The sequence below is a fragment of the Leptosomus discolor genome, chromosome 13 (genome assembly GCF_034619465.1).
Source record: "Leptosomus discolor isolate bLepDis1 chromosome 13, bLepDis1.hap2, whole genome shotgun sequence".
Taxonomy (NCBI): domain Eukaryota; kingdom Metazoa; phylum Chordata; class Aves; order Leptosomiformes; family Leptosomidae; genus Leptosomus; species Leptosomus discolor.
The window spans coordinates 7,458,371-7,471,598 of NC_141403.1; the positions used below are offsets into that span (position 1 = coordinate 7,458,371).

General features: G+C 38.4%; 1 protein-coding gene across 1 annotated transcript in view; it reads left to right on the forward strand.

Annotated features, from left to right (window-relative positions):
* The window catches only part of RP1 (RP1 axonemal microtubule associated), a 165,028-nt gene extending 153,636 nt beyond the window's left edge, over positions 1 to 11,392 (forward strand). The window contains exons 52-58 of the mRNA XM_086472701.1: positions 1,126 to 1,280; positions 1,413 to 1,488; positions 3,494 to 3,572; positions 3,808 to 4,093; positions 5,641 to 5,719; positions 8,537 to 8,612; positions 11,323 to 11,392. Coding sequence (XP_086328827.1) covers positions 1,126 to 1,280; positions 1,413 to 1,488; positions 3,494 to 3,572; positions 3,808 to 4,093; positions 5,641 to 5,719; positions 8,537 to 8,612; positions 11,323 to 11,392 — 821 coding nt within the window. The remainder of the gene's footprint in view (positions 1 to 1,125; positions 1,281 to 1,412; positions 1,489 to 3,493; positions 3,573 to 3,807; positions 4,094 to 5,640; positions 5,720 to 8,536; positions 8,613 to 11,322) is intronic.
* The last annotated feature ends 1,836 nt before the right edge of the window (positions 11,393 to 13,228 follow it).

The window sequence follows — 13,228 nt, forward strand, 5'->3', positions numbered from 1 at the left end:
TTACCTTTGTAGGTAAAACTAAATACCTTTTTGGCGCTATGGATTTCTTTCCATGTACCTGCTCAACTGCAGTAGGCATGCAACGGGGGTTTGTCCTCTCTTTGCTGTTGCTGATGCTGGGGAAACAGGCAAGGCCCACAGAACTGGCTCTTGCACTGAACTCAGTATTTTAGATGGTGATTAGATCTGAAAGGTGGTAATAACAGCTTGGTATCTGCTTTACCTGGACTTTGTCTTCTTGACTTCCAAAGGATGCAGGTAATCTGTTTACACACACAGTCCTGCATGGGATAAGTGTCTCACTGATCTGAGTGCTGAGCCACGTTCTACCTTCCGCAAGGTCAGGATTCATCCCCTTCTACCACAGCGTCTGCAGGAATAAAGAGGAGATGATAGGTAGATGATTAAAAGAGGCAAATATTCAGGACTGTCACATCATTTGGTTCTTTGAGTAAAATGTAAATGAATATAAGCAGATGCTCTGTGTATGCGTTTACTTTTAAAGGCTTTCAGATGTTGTCATCTTGTCTTCAATTAAATAACTATAACCATCGCATAAATCACAAACAGCCTAAGTTCATGGGTGACAACTTCAGCTGAGACAGACCTGTCTTCCTGAGCTGCCTCTATAGTCAGTGGATGTGCTCCACCATAGTGAAGTTCAAAGCAGCAATTTAGAGGCTCTGAATCACACGCGAGGAGCTTCTCTCTCTGTCTCTTAGATGATGAAGTCTGAAGGACTCATCTCCCCAGCTAAAGTCAATCTTTGTCCCAAAAGTGACTGATGAGTCTGAGATTTATTAGCATTTTATCTACTAGGCGTTCACCATTAAAAAGAAAAAGGCAAATGACTGCGGTAGTTTTTCCATAATGCGCTACTCTTACAGACAGCATAAAGCATAGTCATGCTTTTCTCCAGTTCAATATAAAGTTGTCAGCATCACCCAGTGGTCATAGTTACAGGACAAAACTAATGAAACGATTGAAAAAAAAAAAAGAATTTTACTATCATTTTCAAGTGTTTGAATTTTTAATTACTTCTGACCACACGTTGTTACGTTGTCAAGTATCTGTGCAAGGTTGTGGCACAGTCTTAACAAGATCTCGTTCTGCTTTGTATTGCAGTGGTTACATATCATCTAACAGTATTTTCTAGAAATATTTTGAGTGAGAGAAATTTGGTGCATATGACCGCGTGTATACATGGTACTCATGGTGACACAGGGGACAGATCCCTTCTCTGCTCATTGCAGAACGTCCAGCAGGGAGAGGACAATGAGGTACTCTGTCTTAAAGTACTTTAAAATTTATCCTTTAATCCATTCTTGTACTTCCTGTACATTATTTTCAAATCTCCCTATACACTTTAGTAATACAGTTTAAGATTATAATACTGAATAATTTTATTTTAGTCATTTCTAGTTATCGTGGATGCTGTTGAATTGGGAGAACCAGACAAAGTCGTTCTTTTGATCAGCAGTAAAACAGGTAAAGTACTTCTGCTGCTCTCTAAAGCTGGTCGTGCGAATCACACAACTAGCCCCCTGTTAAAGGCAGTGAAATCACCGCCAGGGTTAAATCCCAATTAATTTCCTTTGGCTATTACCTTTTATTGGTAAAAGGTAATGTTTTATAAAGCAAAATCCTACATTTTGACACGTTAAAATCCTGGCATCTAAAGGCTATATAATTATCGTGTCAAGAAAGTAAACTATTCCTTTCAATACAAGAAAGAAAAACAGAAAATTAAGATGAATAATTATATTCCACGATTAATACATGATCTATGAGTAAGTGATCTAGGAGAATAATTACAAATCACCTAAGAAACTGGTATTGTTTAATTTTCCTTCTTTGATTCAGTTATTTTTGCTGTTTTCCCCACCTGTTCTGTTTTCTTCCTGTGGGAGGGGGATTTTACTCCTATTAGGCAATCGGCAGTTTTGTCACTGAATTTCGTTAAAGTCATGATAACTTTAACATCTCTCTGCCTCATCCGTAGGACGGCTATCATGCTACTAAGGAATATTCAAATAATTAATTGTAAGGTTTTTTGAAGTCCTTTGATGAAATTTGCTATATAATTGCAATAGTTACGTGCTATGTGTTACAGTTTACAATTTTCAGACGGTTTTCTAGGAAAACAAGGGAGGAGGGGAAGAAGGACAGCGCTGCCATGCCGCTGTTGGGGAGCAAGGCGTGTTCCTCACTACTTTTGTCTCCCACAGCATCAGTTGTGACAGTTAACTGCGGCTATCTCTCTGGCCGACAGTCATTGAATACGGCAATTGCATGTTGCCAACGGGCACCACAGAGAGCATGATGGGCAAGAGTTTTCGGGTCAGGTTCGAAAACACGATTCACAAAGGAGGGGCTTTGGGGCTCATTGGCTCTGTGTGTGTGTTATGAAGAGAGGACTGGGCAGATGTATAACACCTCTCTTCCAAAGGAGTTACTTGGATGATAAAGCACTTTAGGTGAGCAAGGGTGTCCATATTGTATCTAGACTTGTTTGGACTGAGACTAGTTTGGACCAAGACTTTGAACCAAAAATCCCAGAACACAAATGCTCTTTAGCGTATAAAGTCAGATGTACCCTGCAGACTGCTTAGCCCAGGCTAGTGTTGCTCTAATGCACTTCTGCTTCTTCCACTGTCTGAGCAAGTTTTTTAAGATCTGTGGACTGAGATCCCTTCCTGAAGCTTCTGACTCTCTCCATGCGCTGTCCGGGCAGGTCAGGAGTGCAACATGATGTCCTGGATTCCTCCCCAGAAGCCTGAGCCTATTAACTTAGGCTCCTATTGATCTAACTCAAGGGACTTGAACAGCAGTAGAAGACATTGGGATGCAGTTGGTTGAACAGAGCTGAAGGGACAAATAACAGAAGAGAACTGAAAATTAATAGTCTTCATGACTAACTAGTGGTGAGAGATTCAGGCTAGTGTTATAGAGAGCACATAGCTGAAGTCTCCAGCAGAAAATTCAAAAGGAAGTGTAAGTCAGAGAGCAATCTTTCTCAAGCAGCAGAGGTGTACAGTAAGTAGCTGAACTTCGCTCATACCTGCCATCTAACGAGATCCTCTTTGTGCTGCACGTGGAATGGAGCTCCAACCCTCTTGTCAATCAGTCAGTCACTGAGGAGGAAGCACCAGATACATATTTCTGCTCTTCCTCCTCAAATGTGCCTGCCGGGGTCATGCTGAATCTTTTCTGCACGCCCGCACAAGGACGGTGAGGACCACGCTCCTTTGCTTCACTAAGACAAAGGAAATGCTTACTCCTAAATTTCCAAGTTGAGGTCTCAAATAGGAACAAAATAAGGAATGTTATGATGATTCCAGGATTTTTAAGTCAATTGTTGGTATTCATAAATGAATTAATAAGTGATATTTTAACACAGCTGGAAGGACACCACTATAGCAACAACAGACTCCACCTAATTCCTTGACATGCAGTACAACATTTTCCTTATATTTTATTTCCTTCTTTGCAGACTGCAAACTGGACATTAAAAAATTGCATTTGAAAGAAGCTGTAAAGGGCCATCCTATCTATGTATTTGAAGTGAATGAGTAAGTATATTATGTAAAGCTAGTAATTTTTTAGTCATTTTATAGTATAATAGCTGAAAACACTGAGCAGGCATTGAATTAAAATGACTGTCACAGAGTGATTCAGTCAATTGGTATTTTAAAAATAAGTCCGTCTTTAACTTATATTATTATTATATTATTAAATTCATAGGATTTTTTTTGATTTAATATATTATTTGCTTAACACAAAAACATATGCGGTTTTGTTTTTCAGAGCATTTTCCATGGATGCAAATAAGCCAGAAATACAGAGAGAAATCCCGGTATCCTTTGTTATTAGAGGAGACAAACAAAGGAATGACTTAGATAGCAATTTACATAAAGAAGGAAGTCAAGCAAGAAATCTGACAGAGTATACTATTAAAGTATACACAGGTGACAAAAGGGGAGCAGGGACTGATGCCAATGTGCATATCATTTTATTTGGGAACGAGGACAAATCTGAGGTATTTCAACTCTCACAGCCACTGGAGCATCAAGACCCCTTTGAAAGAGGAAAGGTGAGTACATGGATTTTATAGGGTGAGTCCATTTCTGGACTGGGAAAGCAAACGTTAAGTCTATGGAAGATCTTTATGGAACTTTGGGCATTTATCCTGTTTTCCGCATCACTAGATAAGGTACGGTCCCAGCTGTCTCTGTGTTTCACCTTTTTACCAGAGTAACCAAGAGACATTTTACTGCTATCGTATCTAGCTGACTCTGTTGCTCTTCTGTCTCTCAGTCCCAAACACATCTCCATATCGCACCCACTCATCTGCCCAGTTAGGCATTTCTGGATCTGAAAGGCACAACACGCATTGTCTGTGCATGTGCCTACACGTGCCATACCCCTCGCTGTTGCACAAACTGTTGAATATTGTGCTTGAGAATACATCAGTCTATTACATCCCATCATTTTACTTCATCATGGAAACAGCGAGCCTCGTGGAATGTATAAGCCCGTAACCAGATAGAATGGATCCACGCGCATCAACCCGATTCTGATATCCATCATGCTTTAGGCTATTCGGAGACCCCTAGTTTAGTCACAGGTATTGGCATAAGAATGCTGATTCTCTGTGTGATGTCCTAGTGCCTTAGCAGACTGTTCTCCTGTTTTAATAAACATATTACTCTGACAAAGGAATTGCTCCATTTGCTCACCACCTGTGCAATGGAGTATAATGATGGTTACCCTTATGCAGCAACAAATAAATATATTTTCCATATCTTTCTCCTGTGGATTTCTTGAAAGCTAATGACTGAATAATTAAAACTCCAGTTAAAATATCTTCCTTATGAGATCTACCTCATTATCTCCAGCAGTACTAAGCATCTTTTTACTTGCAGTTGGTCTGAGTTTCTCCAGCCAGGATGTCTGGAGAATATATCTTTACCTATGTATTGTCATCCATACTGAGGAGGTTAATAAATCTAGTTACCTATAGGGACAAGAAGCAAGTCAGAAAGTGGCTTGAGTGGTACTTCCTTTTGCCTAGTACTACACAGGCGGTGTCATCACTCTTTGAAAAAGAAGAGTAGATACGTAGAAATCCTGTTAGTGATCCAGCTAAGTCAATGGGTAGCCAGTGATGTCAAATGTCTTTTGAAAAAAGGATCTCATCTTTAAAAAATCTGTAATATGAAACAAGGTAATATTTTAAATTAAAATATATTTGAGAGAGACAATGGTACATGTAGTAAAAGCCTTTCTCTTTTATGCTCTTGAATGTACATTTATGCATCATATACTGAAAGCATTTTAGAAGTTTCTATCAGTTGAGAATTCGTAAGAGAGCAAAAATATTTCTCTAGGAGATGAAAGTCAGGAAAGAGGTAGGGACTGTCCTACTCTAAGTTCAAAAGTGAATCTTTCATGTTTAAACTGGGACCTAGTAGGAGAGGATCTACACCACAGTAAGGAAAATAAACCATATCAGGTGTCAGTCACCTATTTTGAATTGGTATTACTCCATTTGAATTAGTCTCAGAACTGACCTAAACAAATGTATACATTTCCAGACATTGGTATATTATTTTTAATAAACGTATTTTAACATTAAAGGTTGACACATTCAAGATTAAGACAGAAAAATTAGGCAGCCTACATTCAATTGAAATCGGTCACGATGGGAAAGGATTTGGTGAGTATATTGCATGCTTTCAATAGCCTTGTAAAAATCTTCTGCTTAAAGATCTGCCTGACATTTGGAAAGATTTTTGAAGCCATGCTACCGCTACAGCTAATACAAACCAGTACACAAATGAGGTCGGTTTGACTGCTCTTGCTTACACACCCTCTGTCTCTATCACATTTCCCTTGGCTTTAACTTGATTTTGTTTTCTAACAGAGATCTAGTTAGCATAAACCTCAGAAGGTTTTCTCCTTCAAACATTGCTCAGCCAAAACTCCTATATTAGATGTTTTAAATAGCAGAGGACTCCGTTTTCAAACTGTGGGCTGAACCTTCCAAGCTTTGAACAAGAATGTTCAAAGAAATCTAAGAAATGTTTGGGCGAGTTTGGGACTGTGGCCAAAGCACGCTGTAGCTCCCTCTGACACACATAGGGCTTTTCTTCTTGTGAAAGCTACACTGGGAGGAGAACACGAGCGTGCACCAGCTCTTGCCCTGATGTTAAGTTAGGATGCAGCTACAGTACGTACCCACACACGTGCTGATGGAAACTGCTCCTGCGTGCAGTGCGTTACACGTAACCTCTAAAACCTGGATTTTACAAAAAAGTAAGTTGGGAGATGAAGGCAGATAATATTTTGAGCTTACATTCAGTGGTGCTAGAAAACCCTAGAGACAGACAAACATATAAACGGAATTTGCGAGTAATGTACAGCTTGAGGCAAAAAGGTCTGATTGTATTGAGATATTCTAGTCAGGTGAATTTTGCTTGACCCATCTGAAAGAAATAGGTTTAGGTATAATAAAAACTGATTTATCTAAGTGCGTGAGCCACTAGAAGGTGGCAAGAGTTGATCATACCTAGGATGAATCAAGCAAAATCCTACAAATAGCAGCTCCTATTCAGGCAAAATTTGAACTTTTTTTTTTTTCTGACTACCCAGTCATGTTGTACGTGGTATTGAAAACTCAAAAAGCAAAAACATCAAACCTGTTGAAATACCAATAACAAATAAAATCCTCCTGCTGACTTCCATCTTATCCATGTTAGCTGTTGTACACGCACACAATTCAACGTAGAACCAATCTGAGAAGGGAACTCCACCCCAGCAGGCTTTTAGCACTCCAAAAGTTGCACAGAAGTCTGCAGGGGAAATACAGGTTGAACTTTTATTTCCTGGGTCCCAAACTATCAACAACATGATTATCTTTCCTCTCTGTGTCCTGATCAAATCACAGAGCTGCTAATCCTGTCTCCCTAGCACAGCTGGTGTGTGTCGGTTCATCTTACACCCGTGACTACCTTCCTCTAAATTTTTCTCTGAAATTATCTCCAGGTGTCTTTTGTCACATCAGCTGTTCTTCTCTCGAATGTAACACCTCTTGGAAATGTTTCATCTCTTTGCTAATCTTTCCTAGCTGCCTCTAGATTTCTCCATACCTGGAGATTTCGGTAAGGTCTGTTGGAGTTTTGTCGATAAAGGATAAAGCGTTAGATTTGAAACTTTTCAAGAGAGCAAACATGCCTTTATATGAATTTGTAAGAGTGCCGTGTAAATTTGAGAGACTGCACATTTTTATTGCTGATAATCTTGACTTTGAATTACAGAGATTTCATGAAAGGTCATATATTCCAAGTAGAGCCTATGATATATTAAACCATTCACAAGATTTCATTAAAGAAGTTCCAAAAGTACTTCACAATATCAATAAATGACTCCTGTGAATTGAAGATGAAAAATGTAGACACCTTTACTGCCTAGCAATACTAGCTAATTGTTTGAAAATGTCCATGAAAAGTGAGAAACATTGCTATGCCTGTACGTTTTATCTACATTGGTACAATTTGCAAATATTTTTATATTACATTTTTAGCCTATACAACTAAAAATAATTTTAGTACTTTGTCCAAATATTTAAAAACCAAAATAATTTGTTAGAATATAGTATTTTATCTCTAGGACATGCAAAGAATACCAAAAGGTTTTCAGCTACTAGCAGTTTGATCCTAATTAGTTTTTAAATGTTGTCATTAAGTATTTGCATAGGCAAATACGATTAAAGATGTCAGCACAAACATTGTACATCTATAATAAAGTTTTATTTTTAAAGTCTTCTTATTTTAATATTCTATGAAAAAAAATTCTATAGCACAAGAATGAAGGTATTTTTCACATAGCAAAACAGGAGATAATAGCAGAATATTAAATAAATTCTTAAAGCTAAACCAGATAGGAGTGTTGGCGTAAATGGAGATGCTATTCTGAATCACGACTGCTGGGGAAACACGGATATGGGAAGCATTCAGATTGACCACTTGCTTTATATGACTATAAATACGTTAATTAGAAAGAAGTAGCATTGTTTAAGGGCTTGGGTTTTCATTAAAGAAGTTACATCTACCGATAAAGTCTAACTGTTTTTATTATTTTGGTGGGTGCTGAAGATCAAAGCCCACCAGGGGCGTACTTTGAGTGCATTTCAGAGTACCGAAAAGGGCAAAATGGGATTTCAAGAACGTATTCAATATTATCACTCACTCTGTTTCATTTGTCTTACTGCCTGTCCTGTTCAATATTGAAAAAGAAGTTAAGCTGTAATAAAAACCTTCTTTTATATTTTCTGTCAAAAACATCAAAGACCTTCTCTGTAAAACTGAGAGAAGTTGGTAGTAATTTGAATTATCTACATTTCAGTTTTATTATTGATATTGAATGTAATTTGAAGTACTGAACCACACAGGGTTTGGAAATTAAATCAGAAACGTTTCTTGTGCTTTATTTGTGTTTTGGTTATGTTAAATTGGCTCTTTTTCTCCTTCTACAGCAAGTGGCTGGTTTCTGGAAAAAGTGGAAATCACAGATGCATCTAGGAATTCAGTGTATCACTTCGACTGTAACAGGTCAGTAGATCCCTTCATCATCACTCTGTAGGTGCTGTTTTATTTTCAACAAGAATTAGTAGTAGTCTTTTTAGTCTCTCGATTGTTTCTCTTCTGGTTTCCTAAAACTACAAGAATTTTTTAACCGTGCTCTGTTCCTATCAGTCCATCCCCAGTAACCTTGGAACCCTTTGGCCAATTTCAAACAAACTTGTCAGAAGAACATTTAAAAGAAGCCACTATGTTTTTCCAAGTTATTAAAACTGGTTGGCTGTAGGAGGCAAAGACACAATTTTGTGCCTTTGCCAAGAGGGGATATTAGTGTGCCATTTTCAAGAGGTGGAAGCTGTCTGGTGAACGATTACACAAGTGTTAGTGCATATGTAGCTCTGACAAGCATATCATGGGTATGCAAACAGGAACAGGAGGGTATCAGAAAATGGGATGGTGGGAGGATAGTAGGATATGATAGTACAGATACAAAACTGGAGAAAAAGTAGTGTATTTATTTTATTGAGCAAAAGCAACATTAAAATCCTTCTGTTCCAGTGTCTGCTTAGTCTGGGTCTAAGATATATTCAGTAAAAAGGGTAAAGATAAAAGAAACCTTTTTATAATGTAATGTAAGAGGATAATGATCTGAATTTAGACATTTATTTGGATAAAGCAGTGCTAGGGTAAAGGGCTTGTAGTATGCAAAAAGGAGATCCACTTCAGTCTGCGTCAAACTGAAACAATACACTTTCAGAAGTTGGCAATTAAATTGAAAGGTATATTTGGAGTGACTGTTCACTACCGTATACCGTTTACAGCTTAAAGAATTTCAGAATAAACAACAGAAGCAAACACATTCATGTCTTCCTAAGTGTAAAATAGATTTTTAATGCATCTGGAGAACAGACAAGTGTGAAAACTCACAAGTTCCCTATATCTAGAAAGAGAGATGTTACGTGGTGGTCTGAAAACAGAAACGGAGGCCAGGAAGATTTAATTTTATCCTTCCCCTAAATGTTTCTGTAAACCTGACAATTCATGGAAGCCAATTCCCAATCCTTAATCCAAAAAACCAACATTATTTTAGTTCTTGGATAGTCAGTTGGACTCTACACTCTAAAAGTCATGAGAATGTGAGGCTATTACCAACCTCAACAACATTAAACTACTTCCAACAACATTAAACTTCTCCTCATTAAACTTCTTCCAAATACATGCTCAGGTACTATCTAATCTTCTAGATACCGAAATTTAGGTTAGTGGGCATGAGCAAAAGTCCTTAGACCACAATATTACTCAGGTCTGCAACACAACCCATGACAGGATTTTCAGTTGATGTTGCTCCACCTCTTTTGCTTGTAAGTCCTCAGACCACACCAGTCAGAGGAAGAGTCTTGAAAAAGATAGCTTGCAACCAACATTTTTTTCCAGAGGTTGTTTTTTTGTTTGTTTGTTTCAATTTTATTTAAAGTCTTATGGTAAAAACACAAAGGTATATGAGAAACCCATTTGGAGCAAGAACTTGGATCACATCATTGATGTGGGGGAGTGACTGACAGAGATTGCTTCTACAGACTGATGGCTAGGACATTAACTGGGCCCTTGGCAGGTTAGAGTCATGTCCTTACCTTAATGTATGCCTACTTACTCAAAATGGAAGAATTTCAGTAGGAGAGATTAGGAGGTCCACCCCAGAGTACTCAGTGTCCCAGAGGCCATGGGGCACAGGAAACTGTAAGTGCATGTCCCTGTTCCAGCTCAGACATGGAGCTTCTCATCCCATTACACCTCATCCCCATCTACTGCGTAAATGGGGAATGGGTTTGTTCTCTCACAAAGACAAGACTCCTCTGATACAAACACTGTCTCTAGAAGTAATTCATCGCTGAGAAACCTGAAAGGAGGTGGGCATCCTTTACTAACCCATTTAAATGCCCGTTGTCTAGCTTACATGTCGCACCTTTCTTTGGTTACGGGACCTCCATGAACAATTTTATCTGCCAAGATTAGTTGAGTTTCAGCCTGGAACTGTTTAGCTTCAGCCATATCTCCCAGCTGCTCAGTGGTGCAACTTCAGATGTGAGCTACACTAATGCCCTACTGGCTGGGAATCCCTCCCAGACTAGCTCTTTGACAGACATCGCATCAGGCAGTCTGTCTTAAGCCCTGCAAAGGGCTTTTTAGCTCTCTTTGGAAATTAATATCATTGCCTCTGTGGTTCCAGTTAACATCAGTCTACCTAAGCTTTGGACTCAGGCCTATTTCCCATATAGTCAACAGCAAAATATCCATAGACTCTTAGAGAGCAGGGATTTGGCCCACCATGCAACTCAGTCTTTTGTGAACCAACAAGGAGATATGAGCAATAAACAGTCCCTGGAATGGAATAATGGACAATAACCTGCTATGACAGAACAGGTTTCCTTTCTCTAAATTATCCTGATTTTATGCCACTCAATGGAACACTTTACATGTCACCCATATGACCAAAAATTAAAATGAATATATTTTTCATAAATACTTTTATAAAGTTAATGACACTTTTAAATTACGCATATATATATATATATATAAAAAGAATTACTATTTTCCTCAGGTTGGTTATTGCTTCTGCATAAACCAATGTAAAAACTCTCCTGGAAATCCAAAGGTGCAGAAGCAGGCTCTCACTATTTGTCTGTTTGTTAAGTTTTATATGTGTTGTGTCTACGACAGGTTTTTATGTTTTTCCCTCAAGGTGGCTTGCTGAGGATGAAAGTGATGGCCGCACCGCAGTGCAACTTTATCCACAGCTGCTTGATTTCTGATTCTTTCTGAGTGTGTTGCTTCTCCAAATTCCTGCTGATTTGATTTACTTGTATTTTATAATTCTGAAGGTATTGTAATTACTGTGAAGCAGTGTCAAAACAATGCATTAAAAACATCACAGTAAATTAAACATGTCTAGTGTGAACACTGCATTCCAATTCTGTTAGAGATGCTAAAAAACTTTGCATGACTGAAATTTGGAAAACAGAAATTTAAATCTGTAACGTGGCTCTGTGAACTTGATCTGAGCATTCGTAACGGCAGACATATGTAGTAACATACTCAAACATTTTTGTTTCCATAATCATTTGTGGAAGTAAGGTTAAATTTAGCTCTTCTGTCAAATCTGTCAATATTTATTAATTTGATGAATTTGTTTCAATGTCAACATTTATTAAAATTCAGATTTTCTCAAAATCATTTTCCAAACAAACTGCACAATTCTTCAGCCTTACCACATATTGCTTCCTTTTTCTGTAAGACCATAACAGAGTAATAAAGAATTTGTTATTCAGGAGCTCACCCTGTGTCATAAGCCTCCCACTGACATTCGATTGCAAAATCTTGAAGCCAAACCTCAGTTGAGAACCCTTAGATCCAAAGGGTCTCTTAAGAGAGGCTGTTATCAGCACCTTTGCAATAGCTTCTTGGCAGGCTTAGGCAGCTCCCTGCTCGGCTCGATGACTTTTGCAGTGCCCATTCTTAGCCATCTAACTGGCTTTCCAGTGCTATTTGTGTGAACGCCTTTACTTCCAAAAAGAAAGCCCAATTCTTTTTGAAAATGCACAATAAATAGAAACATATTTAGCTATAAATGCACAAATTAACGTGTTTATTTTGGTAGGCTTTGACATTGCCCGAATTGACTCAGGAAGGGTTTAGGATACAGATGAGTCTGAAATTAAACCATGACTGGCACACCACCTGAAGGTTCATGTGTGTGATCAGAGTACAGATATTGCATACCAGCTACACAGGGCATCCCTCTGTTTAATCAAAGGCTCCACTTTCAGTACCTCCAAAATTTAAAATCTGTATGAAGATCTGAATTTCAGACCTGGCCAACCCTCAAGGCACTACCATGTTCTCTAGCAGCAATGCCATTTCTGTAATTACAAGAATTAAACGAACTTGTAATCTGTGCTGATGAAACATTGTCTGGCCATCTTTTTAATATGTTTAAGGTTTATTTACTCACGTTATTCTGTGAAATGAGGAATGTTGGCTGACATCTGCACGAGTGGTGAGTTTTCAATTGTTACTTTGGCACACACTCACAAAAATAAACATACATAATAGGTCTTGGCAGGTAATTTCATTTTTATCTACCTTACACGTCATCAAAGGGAGAGCCAGTGTGAGGTGCGGATGTGAGCAGGGTCAGCTATGGAACAGAATGAATTTCTTCTACAAATGCTCTTTCTGCTCACACTGCTACCACACGCACTGGAGTGGGTTTGAAATTGTATCCTCGGAGCACACAGTTCACTCACTCGGTATCAGTATTCATTACACTGAATCACTTCATTGTGATCTATTATGTGATTTGTTTCATTATTATGTCTTTCATTAATAGTTTGTAATACTAGCTCTCTTTGATGCCATTTCTGATTTATCAAGTGTAAATGATGCCTTCCTAATCTGTTTTTCATTACTAACAGTGAATACCCTCCTGCAGCAGCTGCCTTCCATATTTGAAAATTATTTTCTCCACCTCACCAGTGCAAATCAGGTTTTGGATTTGCTTCCCTGGGTCCAGAGCCATGTAAGCAGCTCCACACTTTCACTACCAGGCCCACCGCAGCATTTCAAGCACATCATGGGTGCTAACAGCA